Below are 19,637 nucleotides of genomic sequence, written 5' to 3'. Positions count from 1 at the left end.
CCCCCCCCCCCCCCCTCTTTTTGAAAGGGAAACTTACAAGCAATGGACATACACATGCTTAGAGTAGTCTAGACTCTAGACATCCGGATTCGTAGGCACGCTCTAGGGGCTCATCGTAGTTTGTTATGTTTCTTGAGAAAACCTACAAAATGGTAGTCGATTAGAGAAGTAATCAGTTTGGCAAGTGTTGTATCTTGTCTTTCTATCACATCTCCAGTTTTCTTATTATGTTAACCTTGTAATTTTTTATTTTGCAGTTTCCATAGAGTAAAATGAGCCTAGATGCTGCCAGAGCAGAGCTTGCCCTAGCAGTGTTGTACTTGAACAAAGCGGAGGCAAGGGACAAGATATGCAGGGCTATACAATATGGTTCAAAATTCCTGAGTAATGGAGAGCCTGGCACTGCACAAAATGTTGATAAATCAACTAGCTTAGCAAGGAAAGTGTTCCGTCTGTTCAAGGTAAGGACAATTCATGTTAACCCATTCATTTCTATTGTTTTAAAGAGTGGTACTAATAATAGCATTGATGTTCAACATTATCTATTATGTGTTAACCGTTTCTGCTGCAGTTTATCAATGATCTGCATGGTCTTATTAGCCCACCTGCCCCAGGAACCCCACTTCCTCTCATCTTGTTGGGAAAGGTAAACAGTGGCTCTCTCTTTTTGTGGTCTCTTCGTTATTCTTGTATTACCTGTCTGACAATGCTGCTGGTTATTTCAGTCAAAAAATGCATTGCTGTCAACTTTCTTGTTTCTGGATCAAATTGTGTGGCTTGGGAGGACAGGCATTTACAAGGTAATAATTTTTTCTTGTATTGTGTAGTCGTTCAATTTCTCTAGAGAGAAGATAGTGAAGGGAAAATGTTCTAACATTCTTGTTTTGTTTTACATAGAACAAAGAACGCCACGAGTTAATTGGCAGGATATCTCTCTTTTGTTGGATGGGTTCCTCGATATGTACTACCTTAGTGGAGGTTATTTCTTACCTTACTGTTTGGCATGTGAAATTAGTGCTTGATCATTGCTCCAAGTGTTTGCTTTTATGCGAATAGCTTGTCTTACACTTTTGTTACTCCAGATTGGGGAGCTCGGAAGGCTTTCAGCATCAATGAAAAAGCTGGAGAAGGAACTTAAGAATACCGACAAATATAAGGTTTGCCAATTCCAGGCATCATGCATTATGGTTATTTAGTAGCACTGTGGAATTTCCCTTTGAAGATTATTCTACATTCTGATGTTTGTGAATCTTGCATTGTAGAATGAGCAATACTGGAGTAAGCTTCAGAAGTCCAATGAGAGGTCTCTAGCCCTGATTAAAGCAGGCATGGATATAGTTGTTGCTGTTGGGTTGCTGCAATTGGCACCTAAGAAAGTCACTCCTCGTGTAACAGGAGCCTTTGGATTTGTTACCTCGTTGATATCATGTTATCAGGTATATATCAATTTTGTATGTCAAGTTATGTTTTCATTTTCTCCTGGTCTACTTAAGCTACAAGTGATACTATCAACTAAAGTGGAAATAATTTATTACTTATAAAAATAAAAAATAAAAGTGGAAATAATTTACAATTTAGGAGAGTAAAGCATACTGAAATAAGGAGTAAGTTTTGGATACCTTAGATTAACGTAACTTCAAGAAGTCTTTTCAGATTTATCTAAACTTCTGATGTAAGTGTATTGAGATGTCTTATTTTCCTTGTGCAGTTGCTTCCAGCACCGGCAAAGGCCAAGACATCGTAAAAAGGCTCTGATGCCGTTGAAGAATTCCCAAGATAACTAAATAATTATTTATGATATAAATACTGCTTATGAATTTCTGCAGTTTGTCTACATGTTGCAGTGGAAGTCTTAGCAGTTTGTCTACATGTTACAGTGAAAATTTACCTTGTTTACTGCATCTTTCATTTTGGAACAGAACTTTAATAATGATATGCTGCGTCTTAGAGTTACTACATTTTGAATGTATGGCATTTGAACTTTGAAGGCAACATATTGTACTTAAAGAAGATCTCCAGTTCATAGTTTACCGATCAAAAAAATAATCTCCAGATCATAGTCAACAGTAAATCGAAGCGTCTCTAGTTGTGAGGACTAGAGATTTGTTTTACTCCAATGCTGATGAACTTGTCATTCCACCTGTACGATAGGGTTTAACTATGTGATAAAAGAAAAACACAGAAACAAGATACTCTCATCTACAAGTGGCTTATGCAGCTCTAAAACTAAAAAGAACTGGTGGGAGACTATGTAGTAACAAACCATCAAAGAGAATGGACGGTTTTTACTTGCAAAGTAATGTAGAAACATAAAAGAAAAGAAAATCATAACGTTAAGTCACAAAAATTCTGTTTCATACATTTAAGTGTCCTCATCATTGTTCAAAACCGGCAGGTATAAATAATTCAGTAGAGTATTGGAGGTGGTACATTTTGGTGTTGAAGACACGAGCTTTGCAACATAGATTAAACATCTCTTTTGTACTCGAGCACAAAGTCTCCAGACGGTCGAATGATATGTGCGTAAAAGGCAGGAGTGAGTGGCCGTCCTCTAACTTTCACATGACGAATGCTGCACATATGAGTCAACTGTATTATATCAATAAAACTAAAAGACAAACATTCTTCCAGACAGTTCTTTATAGAATCCACAACTGACATTTCATATTTCTTAAATAATCTTAATTTCCAGTGAAAACAAGTTCCCTCTGTTTACCCCTTTTTGTTTCCCTTTTCTGCTTTCTGTTAACTCAAATGATAGCAGGATAGAATTATTTCCCTTTTTCTTGATGAAGATTGAATTTTTTCTTTGCACTGTAATCTTATGATTTTAGTACCTTGGAATGATACATGAGTGTCTGCTTCATTTTTCCTAATTAGGAAGTTTTCTTAGTTCAGTAATTTTGGTTGTAAATACACTGAGAAGGTAGTGAATATTGACATCCACATTCCTCCACAATGCCATTCAGAAGAATGATGGGAAAAGGAAGAAGACAGAAGATAACGAAAAGGGATAAATGTTTTGTCTAAAAGTAGTGAGCGGTAAACATGGACTTAGATTAAAAACAGAGTGGAAAAGGAACATAGATCAATATTTTGTTAGTATAATTGGCAACTGTATATATAATGACGTTACATTGTTCTCTAGTTCGAGTAGAGTTCTTTCAACATTGCCAAAATTTAAATACTTAGGCGTCATTTCTTGAGTTGGAAATGTATGTATTGAAGAGCAAATATATGGGTTTCAACTTCTTTGCTAGGAAATTAATTGCTCGAGGTATCTGAAGACTTATTAGTAGTACAGAGACAAGTCCAGCTACAACATCTTGCTGATGGATTGACCAATAAATACAGCACAGAACTTTCAATTAAGACAGAGAAGTGATGAACACTAACCATATGTAAAACAAGTCGTCGATAAACAAGTCGACATCACATCTCAGAGCTCTGCCCAACAGTTCAATCTGAAGATATCCACCAATACAAAGCACTGGTTCTGGTAGCTTGAACTGCTGCAACTGGGTTTCCTGGCCATCAAAGTTTGATCTGTTAATTTTCCTATGCAAATTATTCTCTGACACTTCTTTAAAAGGCCTGGAGATGATGTTTAACCTAGTATACTTTTTACTTATGACAACATTCAGAAGCCTTGGCCAGAGTAATGCCTACTAGTGCTCCCCATCAGCAGAGAACTATTCCACCTACTTAGGACAAGACTTTGCGCCTTGAGAACAAGCTTATTCGTGCCTCCACCGGTGGAGATTACTCCACCAACAAAAAGAAAAAGACAATTTTTAGTAAATAAGATCGTCTGTGTTTGGGAAAAAGTAAAGTTAATAACTGCACCTGTCTCATAAGGAATTCTTCCGAGGTATAAGTCCATATAAACTTGTCATCAGCAGGTTGATCAGGGTGCCAGTGCAGGAGACGCCTCTTATCTCTTAAGGATTTGGGGTGTCCTAATCGAAATCGAACAGATTTTGGGCAGCATATGGCCCTGCCTGGATGGGAATACACTGATTTGGAAACATTTGCATATTAGCAAAAGAGCAGCAAAAAAAGCTTTGTAAGTCTGATCGTGAATAGTTGAGAGGGTATCTAATGTCCCGAGGTAATGATAAGAGAGACTGAAAGAAACTGACAATCACCTTCCAAAGGTTGTATATTAATTTCAGTGATGACGCAAAGATCAGCTTTCAATTTGTAAATTAGCGTCTCTGGGGCATTGGGATCACTGTCCCCTATGCTTGACCAGTATGAAGGTTGATTTTGGTTTCTATCTGTTGGAACCAGAGTATTCCAAACACTTACTTGATAATCGTCCGTACTTGAAGCGCTGACTTCATAATCTATGCAATCACTTTGGCATGAGTTTGATGTTTCAATAGCTTGAAGTAGAGAAGCATAAACATTATGGTCTCTTTTTAGAGTCTCCCAACTGGAATTGCTAGATTTTACATCTTTTCCTTCTGCTATTCCCAAATCTAGTTCTCTTATACGTGAAATTCTAGAAAGCTGCGGAAACTTTCTCAGACACAGTTGCTTGGAAAGTCCATTAGTAACCACTGTAAGTAAATAAGTAAACCATCAATCTATTTGTTCAAGTAGAAAACAATGGCATCCAAGCTTAATATAGCATCAACTTTCTGGATCAAAGATTGTGAAATCCAAGGAAATTGATGCCACATCATAAAGCCAGAAGATGCTGATGAAGCTTGGAACACCGATGGTCCAAAGTATAGTCATTAAGTTTCCACCTACTACCAAAGGAAAAATATGATATGTAGTGTCTCAAATTACTCCTCTGTCCCATTTAGAGCCCGTTTGGATTAGCTGATTTGAAGTAGCTGATAAGCATTAGGTGCTGAAAAACACTTTTAAGTGCTGAAACTGATTTAATAAATAAGTAGTTATGTGTTTGGATACAAGTGCTGAAATTGATAATAAGTTGCTGCCGTATTTGATAAAAAAGTGCTGATAAGCTTTTTTTCTGTTATAATGACTTAAATAACCTTAGAACTGTTTACACCTATAAGGGCGTAATTTCTTCAAAATTTTAGATTCCAGATCGATTCAAATACAAAATATTCTATTTGTCATTTTATTTTAAATACAACTGTGCTTAGATAAGATAACTTTTATGATAAATATAATTTATTTTATGATAAGCATATAATCATAAGTTATAATAATTAATAAATTGACAAAAGTTTCTCAGTAAAAAATAAACCTAAATAGGACAAAATATTTGAAGAGAAACAAACATTGTCTTCATCACCACAACACTTAGAAAGCAATACATCAAAAATTTAATATGTCCTCATTTATTACATACAGTTCAAAGATTAATACACAATCACATAGATACAAATATGCAAAGGAATAGAGAATTTGCTTATCTTAAATAGTCAATGAGAATTGCAGACTTGAAGCGGCGGGGGGATTGGGTTTGGGTGGGGTGTGTGTGTGTGGCCGGCGGGGGGGGGGAGGTTGAAACAATACTTGAGGCAGTGAGTATCGATGTAAGAGTTTTGTTCCAAAAAAAGAATATTTTAAGGATAAAATAGTAAAAATCTTGGTCAAACTTAAAGTGCTTATAAGCTAAAAATTCATAAGCTGGGGGTGACCAGCTTATGGCTTATTTTTGACTTATAAGCACTTTTAACTTTACTAAACACGTAGATAAGCCGAAAAGTGCTTATAAGCTAGTTTGACCAGCTTATAAGCTTAGCCAAACATTGGCTTAATGTGTCACATTTCTCTTTTTAGCCTGTCCCACAAAGAATATCACCTTTGTCTTTTCAGAAACTGTTTAATCTTACAACCCCCATTTTATCCTAAATAACCAGACCTGTTGGGACTTGGGACCCACTTTATATGAAAGTTCATTCTTTTAAAAGGAGAGAGAAAATAAATGACACGTGGAACTCTTACCACCACCCGCTTAAAAGTATAATTATGGTACTTTGCATATATTTGGCTTATACGTCAAAAGTCATCTTAATTTCTTAAACTTCGTGCCTAGTCAATCACCTTCACGTAAAAAGGGTCGGAGGAAGTAGTAATTATAGTTCAAAAAACACTACCAATTAATTTATTAAACAAGATGAAACTGAGCAAGCTACAGTCAACTAGATAGATCAGGTTATATTCAAGGATAAGCTTAAACTCTGTACCCCAATGCCCAGTTAAGGAGTTAAGGATGTCATATTTCATTTCCTTACACCAAAAAGCTAAAAAAATATATTACAACTATGCTTCAATCTGTGTATGCTCTATGTCGTCCATCATAATATATCTCTGATATCTCTCCTTCCATATCATCAACCATATTGTCTGTTTTTATGCCTCCTCCGTTCAGCACTTCAATAGCTCCTTAGTTTCATGTCTTCAGAGCTCTCCCTGCATAAAACACATATGCTGCATATATGCATACCTCTCTGCAGATTTTTTTTTTCAAGCATGCATTCCTTGCTACTAACCATGTAAATCATTCTATTGCGAGAGGAGCTCTATTCATCCATATTTGAATCGAAGGCCACCTATACTCTGATCATTCTCTCCAGTCAAACTCTTGCAGCATTCCTTTACTAAAAAGCAGCCATTTTGTTATATATCACTCCACTTTATCATCTTGCCAAAGGAGAATTTCCCTTCCATTCCTTAACTTGAACTTGCTCAGAAGATTGATCCCACATCCTTCTGATGTACTTCCCATTGCCTACGCTATAAGAATGATTCGGGTTTTTAGTGATACAGTGATCCTCCATACCAAACTTCTCTTTAATGGTCTTTCTCCAAATGGCATTTTCTTCTCTATTAAATCTCCATAGCCATTTAAAAAGAAGGCTATTATTCTGAGTCCTAATCTACGTCTTAAGATTTCTTACTCCTACCCCCTTGCCTTCTAAAACGTGGTGACCAAATTCCATTTCACCAGGTTATAAGTCCTATTTTATCTGTTTTCATGCCAAACGAAATCCCTCCTTCACTTATCTATTCTTCTCCCCACTTTCTTGACATTGGAAAGAGGGACTTGGTATATGTGGGAAGGGCATCCAACACACTGTTTATGAGGACCAATCTTCCACCTAAGTATAAATATTGCTTCTTCCAGTTTGCTAATCTCTTCCCGCACTTCTCTAACTCCCCTTGCCCACAACATCTCTGCCTTGTGATTTGCCCCTAAAGGGGTCCCCAAACTCATGCCGGACATTTGCATTAATGCATCTCACACAAATTGAAAGTGCGTGAAAGAAGTTAACAGTATAATACCATATTGTCACTAATTTACAAAGGAATATTTGATACCCTATCGTTTTTCCCATTGGAAAAGTGATTCTCATAACTAACGTCAAGACACCTATAGCATGGTGGAACAAATTCACTGCCACACCAGATCTCATAAAACTAGCAGATTGAGAGGATGAAAGTTCATCAGTTGGTACTCTCAACTTTTAACCTAAGTCTTAGGCGGATCACCTAAATCATTGCAGAATTCCAATACCAGCAGATCGTACTTGAATTTCTCAAACTTGGATTAACCAAGAAACATGGAAAATACAAAATAGCAGAGAACATTGCTATGTAGTACTGTAGAGAATATTGTCAATGCAGAAAGGCCATTTACTTAGATATCTATAACAATTTGAAGAATATAAAGAAAGAGAAACTATGAGCTTTTAGGCATTTTAAGTATAGCAAGGATAGGACAGAGAGTAGAAGAGTCTCACAATGGAAATAGGAAGATGCAGCCTATGACCTATCATTTGTGATACATGACATCATTAGAGTGTAGTATTATGATGAAAAGAGAACAGTTTTTCAGTCTCACACTCACTGCCTAAGTAAGTGCACTAACAAGGCTATAACTACTTTAATTTAAAAAATTTAAAGGTTGAACGACTCACCAAATTGGAGCCAAAGGTGTGAAACGGAGCCAGCACGGACCACATCAGCTGGATCATTCAAACGCATCAGAATGTTCAGAGATACGTCAATTTCAAGCCATTGCACAAAATCGACAAGTGTCTCCATACAAAGCAAATTTACTCAAAGTTCCAAAGCCTGAATCATCACAAAACACATAGTTCATGCAAAAAGCAAAAGAAGGATTATTTTGAAAAAGTCAGAGAGTGAAGTAAAATATACAAAAATGAATTTAAATGCCAGTTTATGTTTGCGCTTGAGGTAATGGAAAGGCTCATGAGAATGGCTTCTCTTAAGCTGCTTTCAAAAAATGAAACTTTCTCATCAAGTCAATACTCATAAAAATCTCATCCTTCATAACTTTAACCAATTTTCCAATTCACAAGCACCACGAAGAAAAACTGGAATACCATCCAACCAAAGAAATGAAAAGCAAAAATGAGGAATCACAGCAGATGATGATCATACAACAAAATAAATTAAAAAAAGGAATCACAGGAGGGGTCACTGCAACTGTGGGATAACAACTTATAGTTAAACAGGAGTACAGAGGATGGGGTTTTATGGGCATGCTATTTGTAGATAGATTTTGTGTTACCTGAAAAAATTAACAAGAGACTCAATCAAAAGTTAAACTATAGGGTAGCAATAACGAGGGTAAAAGTTTTAGGATTGATAGAAATAAGTTAGGACAAATGTGTTATAAATTAGACTCCTCAAGAAGAACAGAGTGAAATTAGACACGATTGAATGTAACAATTTAAGTATTTAGTCTTAGTCCTCTAAGAGAATGACATGATTGATGGAGACATAACACATAAAATCAAATATGATGATTGAAATGGATATTATGAGTGTATTGTGCGAAATGGTTAGCAGAAGCAGGGGCAAATGCAGCATGAAGGTACCGGGTTCATCGGAACCCACTACTTTCGACTCGGAGCATAAATTTATGTGTAAAAAATTATTATAATTGCAACAAATAGTAGATATGAACCCATAACTTGGAAAATAAATGTATAGGTTCAACATTAAGAATCTTAAGATTGAAACCATAGACCTCAAATCTTATATCCGCCTCTGGACAGAAGATACGTAACAAATGACATGTAAGCATATTGAAGGGTTGCGAGACTAACAATGTTGTATGAGAGCGAGTGTTGGGATATCTTAGACCCAGCATATAAATATCTTAGACCCAACATATAATCGAAAAAATATATATTTCAGATAGAATGCAATCATATAGTGTTAGACAAGTTTAGAATTGATCACATTGAACAAAGGGTGCAGTAGCACACATAGAAAATAAATAATTGCCTGAGATTGTTTTTACCATGTTCTACGTAGACATCCAAATGCATTAATGAGTAAGTGCAACACTGTAATGATTGAATGTGCTAAAAGAAGATGAAATAAGCCTAAAATCACATAGAAAAATTGTTCCAAAAGACTTAAATTCTCTGTAAATCAATAAAGATTTAGCTAAGAATAGAATAACTAGAAACAAAGGAACCATATAAGAAATGACATCTAATTAGAACTAAATTTTAGCTATTCTTGTTAACCTTAGGTCCAGCAATCTGCCGAAAATCTTTGTAGTCTGGCTAGAGCTTCGTACACTAGTTTTAGCCGTTCGGACAAGTGTTATATAAAAGAACCTGATTTGGGGAAAGCCCGAATTTGACTTAAAAGACAACTAGTATGGAAATAAAATAAACTCAAATAGAGCAGAATGGATTTAGAAGATCTATAACTGAATTTACCAAATTTGGGATTGAAACGTAATAAGATCAAGACGGTTCCTGGGCCGGACCTATAACTCGTAGATCGATCATATCAATTAGGCCTGTCTAAAAACAAGCATGCTCAAAGTTCTGGCCTCTTTGATAGCAAGAAATAGAACAATATATTGGTATAATAATAAGCAATAAAATTAAATACGCTTAAGCTCCCTTTAGTTCAATGAACTTAAATAAGAGTTATTCTGTATTTGGAATAGAAAAGATTTCTCCTTTCTGAGACATTAATGTTTTGGATATGCTAGTGTTTCACTAAATGTATATAAGCGACTGTCTAGTGCTCGAACAAACTTGGATGGTCACACCGTGAACAGTTATACAATGTTGTTTTTTCCCCCTAAAACTCAGTAAATGTCAACCTCTATGAACAACTTATTGATTATTATGACATACCAAACCAGCAGCACATTGGTGGCTAGAGCCCAGAAATTTGCTCAAATAGGCAATAAACAAGACATATTAGCAGACTACTCCGCAAGTTACCAGAGAACTTTTAGAACCTGCCCCGGAAGAACCATTAGTTTCATTTCTTTTTTCTTTTAAATGAAAATGTTAAACCATTAGCATTATAACAACTCATTGCTGGGATATGCAAAGTTGTATACTCTCAATACGATGTGATATTGTCCGCTAGGGCCAAGCCCATACGGTTTTCCTAAAAGACCTCACACCATTAAGAGTATTCAACTCCTTACAAGTAGCTTCTTGTTCTTTTCTACTTTCCATGTGGAACTTTGTGTCTACACACTCAACAATCTCCCTCTAAAACTAAGTTCTACGAGACCCATCACAACTCATTGGCTAATTTAGAGATTAACGGTGTGTCACCCACATCATCCGAGTATCTCTGGTCACCGAAGCCCAAAGGAGAGGTTGTGTATGGTCACCGAAGCCCAAGGGAGAGGCTTAAAGCTACGGGCAAAGGGTCGTAATTGGCCTGTGACGGGCAAAGGCACTAAGTCAGGTCGCACGCTACACTCCGTCATCTCCATACTCGTCCCGCCAAATCATTGACTCTGAGACCATAAAAATGGCCCAAAGATACTCTTAAGACGGTATGATATTATCCACTTTGAGCCAAGCCCGCACGGGTTTCCAAAAGGCCTCACACTATTAAGAGTATCCAAGCACTTACAAGAAGCTTCTTTTTCTTTTCTACTTCCTATAGAACTTTGTTCACACACACACAACACTTACCAGTTACCACAATTATACAACTGGAATATACATACTCTACATTGCAAATATGTTCATAAACTGAGGTAGAGGTAGTAACATCAAGAAGAAGAAAAAACAGTTGTACAAGAAACTATAAACTGACCAAGAATGAAGCAGGGGAATTACAGAAATATAAGAATGAAATACCTTTACATAGAGTATCTTGTTTCTGACTTTAACAGGCAAACCCCAGATTGAGAAAGAGAAGAAACATTGTATGTAGCGCGTTGTCCGGTAGCGATCGTTGCGGGACTTAACCCAACACATTCTGCTGTTCTATCCGTCCCTGAGAGTGAGAGGACTTAAAAGGGGATGAGCGGAACAAGGAGTCTACTGTACGCGGAAACGAAGCACTTCATCTATAAGCATTATTGCACAAAGAATAGAATATGAGACTAGTGTTCTTCTCGAATCGCTCCAGTACGATGGACCAGGGGGGCTCCGCCAGAGAAAACAACACGGCAGAAGAGTTCACTCCGTCGCGTCGAATCATCCACAACTGCCATAATTAGGAGAGAGAAAGAGCTTTAGTGTAATGCTTAAAAAGAAAGAATGTGATTTGGGCATATGTAGCTTTGCTGTTTGGACATGTATATATTACTAGTTGTACTTTTTTTTCGTTAATTACTATTACTATGTGCGTTTTGGACATCAAACGCGACTACGGCAATGTATTCTTTTCGTCAAACATTATAATGCACTATGGGTCGTCTCCTTGTTATAATCTGTATTAACTAATGTTACACCAGGGCAAAGTTTCAGTTTTTATAAAACTAACAAATACTTCAAAAATTACAGAATGAACACATAATTTTAGATGTAAAATTAATTAAACGCTGAGAAACTTAAAGATCAAACTTTCTCCGCACAAGTTATCTAGCGAATTTATATACTACTATTATTTATATGAATTATTATATGGATTAGTTCCTCATTAATGGTTCATCATGATTCAAATATCACTATGATTAGCAGTGAACAATCAGATGATTTTAAGAAATTGAGTACCGTCTTCGATTCTGTATAATCAATCCAATGAAAACAGCAAACAAACGAAATACAGTGATATCTTTTAACAAAAAGCTCCAACCCGCTAATGAAAATGTCATTGCATGCACAATAGTGCAACTCTTCTTTGATAAAAATGCAAAAGCCTAATACAAGCATCTACAACGGATCATCAGTAATACAGTCTCATCTACAAGGGTTTATGCACCTCTAAAACCTTGTAGTCTCATCTACAAGGGTTCATCCATTTCATCATCATCGTCCTCGTCCCATTCCATGGGTTCGACACCCGGCTGGTAACCCTGTAATAAATACTCCAGAAGGCCTGCATCAAGCACAAATCCCTCTGATGGTGTTTGAGGCACATTTGATTCTTGATGACCTCCATTAGTCATGCTCTGCAACATGCAACCGAAAACATCTCGATTGTACTTCAGTACAAATTCTCGAGACGGTTCTAGGACCTCTATGTCGAATGCAGGGCTGAGAGGTCGCCCTACAACTTTCACATGACAAATACTGCACAGAGGAATGAAATATTGTCAAGATCACATTATTGATAACTAACCAGCCTTCTTCCCCGTCAGTACATTGATAACTATTTGAAAAGTCAAATAATTGCATTGATACACCAAGCAGAAAAAAGTAAATACAGTTTAAGTACGTACTTGGCATCCCAAGAATAAACCATCTATAAGAAATGGTATTTCCTGTTTATACCAAAAAAACAAATGAAATAACAGAACATTCGTGATTGCTATAGAATTATCAAGTCATTCAACTTTGCACTATCTGAAGAACACCAAGTTCCTGGGAGCCTTCAATTACCGTATTGACTTCCAAAAGGGTCGTGATTAAGAAATTATAATATAATTTACCGAAAAATATTTTAAGGATGATTCTCCCCAAACTATGAAAATCTGCAAAGCCAGATTAACACTACACTACAGAAAGAGTTCCCAGCTCCGTCTTCGATCGCAAGAAACCCCAATTCTACCACTCCAGAACAGAGACAGCAACACTTGGGCACCTATCTTCAGAAGAAACTTCCAAGACTGGGAATTGGAAGAGTTGACTAGCATGCTTACTAGCTTAGGGAGTTACACAATCAATGAGCAGGCTGCTGACAGAATCAGATGGGAAGGAAAGACAGATGGACAGTACACAGTGAAGGCAGGATATTCATCATTATGTGCGCAGAATGAAACGGTGGATACCTGGCCTAGGAAACATATTTGGAGAACTAAGAAGGTGATAAGCTTCAGCTGGATAACATTACATGAGGCATGTTTGACTCAGGACGATCTCAATAGAAGGAACACCCCCCCACTGTTAACAGATACATGTGCGCGACAGAATATAGAGACTAACAGACACCTCCTTCTACATTGAACAGTAGCTACTGATATTTGGCACATGTTCATCACAGTTTTTGGTTTAAGATGGGTCATGCCTAACAGTATCAAGGATGCCTACACAGTTGGTTCTCTTGGAAAGTTGATAAATCCATCAGACAAGTCTGGAAAATGGTTCCTCCTTGTATTTTTTTGGTGTGTTTGGAATGAGATGTTTTGATGGAAATACCAACTCCAAACCACGCCCTAAGGCTAGTTGTCTTTTAAATTTATGTAGCTGGTATAGTTTGTCCCCTGTAGATTCTCATGTCAAGCTTTTGGACTTTGTTAGCTCTTTATCCTTAGCATAGGTCTCACTGAAATAGAGCTAACAAACTCTCACTTTTGTACTTCTGCTATTATGCATTTACTTGATGCCATTTATAATACCACTTCATCAACAAAACAAAAAAGACAATGCAGTCTTCTGGAGTTGGAAAGTGAGGAAAATGAAGAAGAAACCATAAGACATTTGAAACAATTCCTTTGTGCATCATGTGGGCTAGGTAGGATAGGAACCAGTGCTTAGAAGATAAACAAATATCAATGCACTCTTTACTCTCTTCTTGTTTACAATTTTTTTTTTGGGTGTAGAAGTGATCTGTGAATAGTAAGATGCATTTACGGAGTTCATCAATTCCTTAAAAGCTAATAACAACAGTTACGTGAAGTCATGTACTTTGTAAAGAAGCACGATCTCGGTTCTACAGTATGAATAAAAGTAAACATTACCTTTCTCACAACATTATTTTATTATAAATGTGTAATTGAATAGCAAAATATCAGTTTCATCTTCTTCCCCTAATGCATTAGTAAGTCTAGGCATCAAGAGCTTTATTAGTAGTGCACATGCAAGTCCACTACAACAACTCGCTGATAAATAGAGCAGCAAATATGAAGCAGACCTTTCAATCAAAGAGAGAAAAGATGAACACGAACCATATGTAAAACAAGTCGTCCATTTCTTGTCTCTGAACTCTGCCCAAAAGCTGAATCTGCAGATATCCACCAATGCAAAGCACAGGCTCGGGTAGATTGAACCGCTGAAAGCAATTTTCCTGGCCATTGAAGTTTGAACTGTTAATTCTCCTTCTCATGCAAATTAGTCTATGACACCCCTTTCAAAGACTTGGAGAGATTTTTTGACTAATTTTTACTTATAACATGACTTAAACAGAACAAAAACTACGACTGCTCCGACCATCAGGAAACTACTCTACCAAAAACATAGACAACTGAGTAAATAAGAGTATCTTTTCCAGGAAAATACTAAAGGAAGTTATAAAACAAGACCTGTGTCATAGGGAATTCTTCAGAAGTATATGTCCATATAAACTTGTCATCAGCAGGCTGTTGCTGGGGCAATTGCAGGAGATCACTCTCATCTCTCGAGGATTTGGGATACCCTAATCGAAATCGAACAGATTTTGCAGAGTAAATGGGCTTGCCGGGCTGGAAATAAGCTGAATTGGAAAAATTACGTATTAGACAAGAGGACCAAATAAAGCTTCGGAAGTCTGTGAAACTCAGATTGTAAATTGAGGGGGCATCCAATGCCCCAAAGAAAGATTAACAGACACCTTCTGACCTTCAAAAGGTTGTATATCAACTTCATTGATCACACATACATCAGCTTTCAATTTGTAAATTAGCGTCTCAGGGGCGTTGAGGTCACTGTGTCCTTTACTTGACCAGTATGAAGGTCTATTTAGATATCTGTCCCTTGGAATTAAAGTATTGACAATACTTTCATCTGGATAATTATCCGTGCTTGAAGCACTGACTGCATAACCTATGCAATCACTTCGACATGACTTTGATGTTTCAATAGCTTGAAGTAGAGAAGCGTAAACTTCATGATCTCTTTTTAAAGTCTCCCAGTTGGAATTGCTAGACCCAACATCTTTTGGTTCTGCTGCACTTGCATCTAATTCTGTTATACGGGCAATCCTAGAAAGCTGTGGAAACCTTCCCAGACACAGTTGCTTGGAGAGTCCATTGGTAACCACTGCAAATAAACAAGTAAATCATCAACCTCTTTTATTCTTCCAAATGGTAATAAACCTTCAATGACGGAAACTGGCATGTCAAGATTTCTCAAAGAAAGGATTAATAGAGCCAATTTTTCCTTATGAAAGAGATTGGAAAATCCTTAGAATTGATGCACATTGTCAAGCCAAAAAGGCAGCAAAGCCGGATTGTGGCAGCGCAAAGTACAGAAATAAGCTTCCAACTTCAAAATAAACTAATTGCATTGCACACCACTTGCACAAGAAAAGAGTATGATTTCATAGCACCTAAAGATGTATGTACAATCTGGTTAAAGCTTTGGTGAAAGTTCTCCCATCACGACACAACCAAAGAAAAAATTCTCCTAAAAACCAAATCCAAACAAGTCATCATTTCATACTTTCATCTTCTAACCTAAGTCTTGGTGCAAATTCACCTAGACCGTCCCAAAATTCTCATACCAGCACAGTGTACTTGAATTAGTCAAACTTGGACCAACCAAGAAATATGGAAAAGACAAGGGCAACAGGCAACAACGTTATGTAGTCAAAGTTATTTCCTAGTTTAACAATTACTTCCCAAGAATTTCATCAAGTCCATAGAGTTGAGATGAATGTTTTTTTTTTTGTATAATTACTTACAGAAGGAAGATCTTTACTGTACCAATCTTTTTCTGAAATGCAGCGACAAGGGTCTCGAACGTTCAGTACAGAAGGCAACAAGGTACACTGTAGACTGTGCATATATGAGAAAGAGACATACAACTAGCTCCACACTGCCAGGATTAAAATGTATCCTAATCAGCTTATTCTCGATTTCGAGGTGTGCCTTCGACACCATAACCATGAGAAGGAACAACAATCAGCATAAAGACTGATTAATTTGGTCTTATCTTATATTTATCTCAACTCTTTCCTAACTTAGCCACTTAGACAGCAGGTTGTTAGAAATCTGAACTTATGAAAAATTCTTTTAAAATCAAGACAAAGATTCTAAAATCTAAAAGAGTAGGGACACAAGTGAGAAAAAGAGGCATATTAAGGCACTTCACAGCCAAGTTTGGAAATATATCATATTATCACACCACTTGTATAACAAATTTAGGGGTGACATCAACATCATAATCGTAAATATCGGGTGGAAACAAAAAGGGCTTATTTGTTTAGTCAAAGCTTAACCTTAATTTTTGAACCTCAAGAGATCATGCAGAGTGTTTCTCCTCTCAGACATCAATTCATTTTGCATCATTGGTCATTCGTAACATTTTCTTGAAATCAAAGAAATCTGATTATGATTCGGATTCTTGTACTCTTTGGAGGATCCATCTCTCCTTTCTTCTTTCCAAGGCTTCACTTATTTTTTACTCATTCAGATTCATGTCTCAAGGCATAAATTGAAGACAGATCCACATTGCTTAAAATAGCTCTAGATGCAAATAAAGTAGTAATGAATCTTTAGGCACAGTAATCACATAATGTAACAGGATGAAGTACACCAAGTATATAAGACAAGAGTAGAAAAGCATCATAATGGAAACAGGAAAACTGAATCTGTGGTTTTTGAAGCTTAATAACACTAGAAATGATGTAACATAATGATGAAAAAAGTAAGAATGCCAGTTCAGTCTCACATCCTAAACACAATGCTAACGGGTTTCTTTTAAGTAAGAACGAAAACTTGAATAGCTTACCAAATTCGTGCCAAAGGCGCGAAACAGAGCCAGCACGGACCACATCAGCTGGATCCTTCAAACACATCAGGATGTTCAGAGACACGTCAGTGTCAAGCCATTGCACGAAATCAATATGTGTCTCCATGGAGCAACTACTGCGTAATTAGATCTATTCAATGTTCCAAAACCTGAGTCTTCACCAAACACACACAAAAAATGATGCGATGAGCAAAAACCTTCAAAAAGAGAGGGAAGTAAACGACAAGGTTATCCACTAATCTAGGGAATTCAGAGTTAAATCAGCAAACATACCAAAAATAGATCAAATGCATGAATTTAACTACCAGCTTATATTTGTGCAATGGGTTAAAAATGGGTCATGAAAATGTAATCTCTTAAGAGGCTTCCAAAGAATGAAACTTTCACATTAAGTCCATCATTCAACTCCACTTCAATACGAAATTACTTAAGAGTCGGCTAAATGAATCTTCTATATCCATTCCGCTAAGTCAATACTCAGATAAAAATCTCATCTTTCACAAAATTAACCATTTTTTTCCTAACGCAATTAGCACAAAGAATTTAAAAAAAATGAAAAAAACCACCAGCCCAAGAGGCAAGAAAGATAAGCATATGAAAGATTTAAATATAACAACCTAAAATACGGGACTAACCCAACAAAATCAAGAAGGCTAATGGAACAAAAATAACAATCAATAAGAAAGAGTGGAAAAGGAAGAGACTGTGTACCTTTTGGATTGAAGAAAGAGAAGAAAACCCTAGAAAGCAATAGCACAAATGCATAAATAGAAAAATCTAGAATATGAAACTGTTCCCACAGATAAGTTATTTTGGAAATGGATTTGGTCATTATATTCACCCATACATTTTTCTGAAGCTTCCAAATTTTATTTGTTGGATAAAATTATTTCTCAAGTTTTCTTTGAAGCACTGAAGAAGAATCACTAGAATTTTGCTCTGCTTTTAATTTATTTGTTTATTTATTTATTTTCCCGTTTTAATTTCTTCGATCTGGACATCTGGTTCCTGGGCCGGACCTATTATGTAGATTTTTTTTTTTTTTCCTCGGACCTATTATGTAGATCTATTTTTTTTTTTTTTTGACGTACATTTATTTTCTTTTTCTTTTTAATTTATATTTAGACCTATGGTGAAATGATGGAAAAAAAGAAGAAAGATGATTGGATTAAGAATCTGAATGTACACCTCCTTTATTGGGAAATATTGTACATTTAATAGGCCCAAAACTATGAGCATGCTTGTTTCTAGAAGGCCCTAAATCCCGAACCAATAGAAGTCTGCCTTGGTGTTCTTCAGTAGCTCTAAAAATCGTTAAAATAGCAAGTGCTAGCCAGTTTTCGGATTGATCATTCAAAAATAGTCAGTGTTTGTCAAGTCATTGAAAATAAGCCATTATTTTGCTGCAATAGAGACCGGTCCAGAATTATATACTGGAGTTCGGTGCACCTATGCATGAACTTCTAGCATATTATGCTGAATCGGTACACTTTGCTTGCTCCAGTATAATATACTGGAGTTCCAGCAAAGTATACTGGAACTCCAGTATATTATACTGGAATATACTGGAGTTCCAGTATATTATACTGGAATTTCAGTATATTATACTGGAGTATTTTCCGAAATTTGAACACTGTTTTCGTTCAGATTTATCTTTACATGAAAAGTGGCTAAATTTCGACCACTTGTAAATCTGCTATTTTTGAATATCTCCCCTGAAAACCTTTAGCTACAAAATACTTATATTAAACAGTGCAGTGGCAAAAAAATTAAGATATAATTAATTAATAAACATGTTCTGATCAATGTTATAAAAGACGGGGGCGTGAGGCGAGGCGTTTTACCTCTGACGAGGTCAGGCGTAAGCCCTGAGACATGGGGCGTAAGTCCCACGGATCTTTAAATTTTACTAATTTCAAGAATTTTGAGATAGTATAAAATAAAAAATAATTATAAAAATTACATTAACATCAAAAAATTGAAACAAATAATCTATTTAAAATATTTATAAATTATAATTCAACTATGAATAATACAAAAAGTATGACATATATCATAATATACAAATTAGCTTCAACGTCATTACAACTCAAACATCAAAAGTAATGCATTCGATACGAAATCTTATATGTATCTCTTAAGGAGTAATGAATCTTGAAAGATTTCGATATTTTTTAAAAATACTCCTTTTATTTAATAGGCTTTCTATTTGAAAGTGAATTTATATCAAAACATAATTCACATATATGATTCTCTAGCATCATTTATTTTTTAGTTTCAAAAATTTAATAAAGTGTCACATAATTCACCATACAATACCATGATAACTAATTATTTGTAAATAGTTACTAGCTAATACTGAGCTATTAAATTAATAAGTATTGTATCTCGTAAATGCGAAAAAAATAATATCTAAAAAAATAATATAAAAAAAGTGTGGACTATTATATAGTAAAGACATAACAAAATTTAATAAATAAATACTTTTTAAATGAAAGATTTATTTAAAATTAACTATCATAGCAGTCTTAGTGGATAACGTGCAATAATTTTTATTTTAATTAT

General features: G+C 35.9%; 3 protein-coding genes across 7 annotated transcripts in view; 1 reads left to right on the top strand and 2 right to left on the bottom strand.

Annotated features, from left to right (window-relative positions):
- The window catches only part of LOC109210254 (peroxisomal membrane protein 11D-like), a 3,777-nt gene extending 1,748 nt beyond the window's left edge, over nucleotides 1-2,029 (top strand). For both annotated transcript variants that reach the window (XM_019373640.1, XM_019373641.1), the window contains exons 2-8: nucleotides 258-461; nucleotides 572-646; nucleotides 726-800; nucleotides 898-978; nucleotides 1,083-1,157; nucleotides 1,263-1,436; nucleotides 1,709-2,029. In XM_019373640.1, the coding sequence (XP_019229185.1) occupies nucleotides 273-461; nucleotides 572-646; nucleotides 726-800; nucleotides 898-978; nucleotides 1,083-1,157; nucleotides 1,263-1,436; nucleotides 1,709-1,744 (705 nt within the window). In that variant the 5' untranslated portion in view covers nucleotides 258-272 and the 3' untranslated portion in view covers nucleotides 1,745-2,029. The remainder of the gene's footprint in view (nucleotides 1-257; nucleotides 462-571; nucleotides 647-725; nucleotides 801-897; nucleotides 979-1,082; nucleotides 1,158-1,262; nucleotides 1,437-1,708) is intronic.
- Nucleotides 2,030-2,252: 223 nt separating this feature from the next.
- Nucleotides 2,253-11,535, bottom strand: LOC109210253 (F-box protein At4g00755-like). Of its 4 annotated transcripts, none has more exons than XM_019373637.1 (6): nucleotides 11,097-11,532; nucleotides 7,911-8,067; nucleotides 4,149-4,565; nucleotides 3,847-4,016; nucleotides 3,397-3,527; nucleotides 2,253-2,572 (listed from the first exon to the last, which is right to left on the bottom strand). In XM_019373637.1, the coding sequence occupies exons 2-6, from the start codon at nucleotides 8,035-8,037 to the stop codon at nucleotides 2,467-2,469; spliced, it is 951 nt and encodes a 316-aa protein (XP_019229182.1). In that variant the 5' UTR covers nucleotides 8,038-8,067; nucleotides 11,097-11,532; the 3' UTR covers nucleotides 2,253-2,466. The 4 variants fall into 4 exon arrangements, 2 of the variants coding, with proteins under 2 accessions (XP_019229182.1, XP_019229183.1); XM_019373638.1 differs by having other exon boundaries at nucleotides 2,468-2,555; nucleotides 11,097-11,534; XR_002065517.1 differs by lacking the exon at nucleotides 2,253-2,572 and having other exon boundaries at nucleotides 3,622-4,016; nucleotides 11,097-11,535.
- Nucleotides 11,536-11,936: 401 nt separating this feature from the next.
- On the bottom strand, nucleotides 11,937-18,092 carry LOC109210252 (F-box protein At4g00755-like). Its single transcript, XM_019373636.1, has 6 exons — nucleotides 17,784-18,092; nucleotides 17,052-17,227; nucleotides 14,940-15,359; nucleotides 14,645-14,814; nucleotides 14,291-14,409; nucleotides 11,937-12,476 (listed from the first exon to the last, which is right to left on the bottom strand). Exons 2-6 carry the CDS (start codon nucleotides 17,176-17,178, stop codon nucleotides 12,188-12,190), a joined length of 1,125 nt encoding a protein of 374 aa, XP_019229181.1. The 5' UTR covers nucleotides 17,179-17,227; nucleotides 17,784-18,092; the 3' UTR covers nucleotides 11,937-12,187.
- Nucleotides 18,093-19,637: the final 1,545 nt, after the last annotated feature.

Source organism: Nicotiana attenuata, unplaced genomic scaffold (assembly GCF_001879085.1).
Source record: "Nicotiana attenuata strain UT unplaced genomic scaffold, NIATTr2, whole genome shotgun sequence".
Classification (NCBI taxonomy): Eukaryota; Viridiplantae; Streptophyta; class Magnoliopsida; order Solanales; family Solanaceae; genus Nicotiana; species Nicotiana attenuata.
Note: the sequence above shows the minus strand (reverse complement) of the source record. Positions and strands in the feature narration are given on the sequence as shown.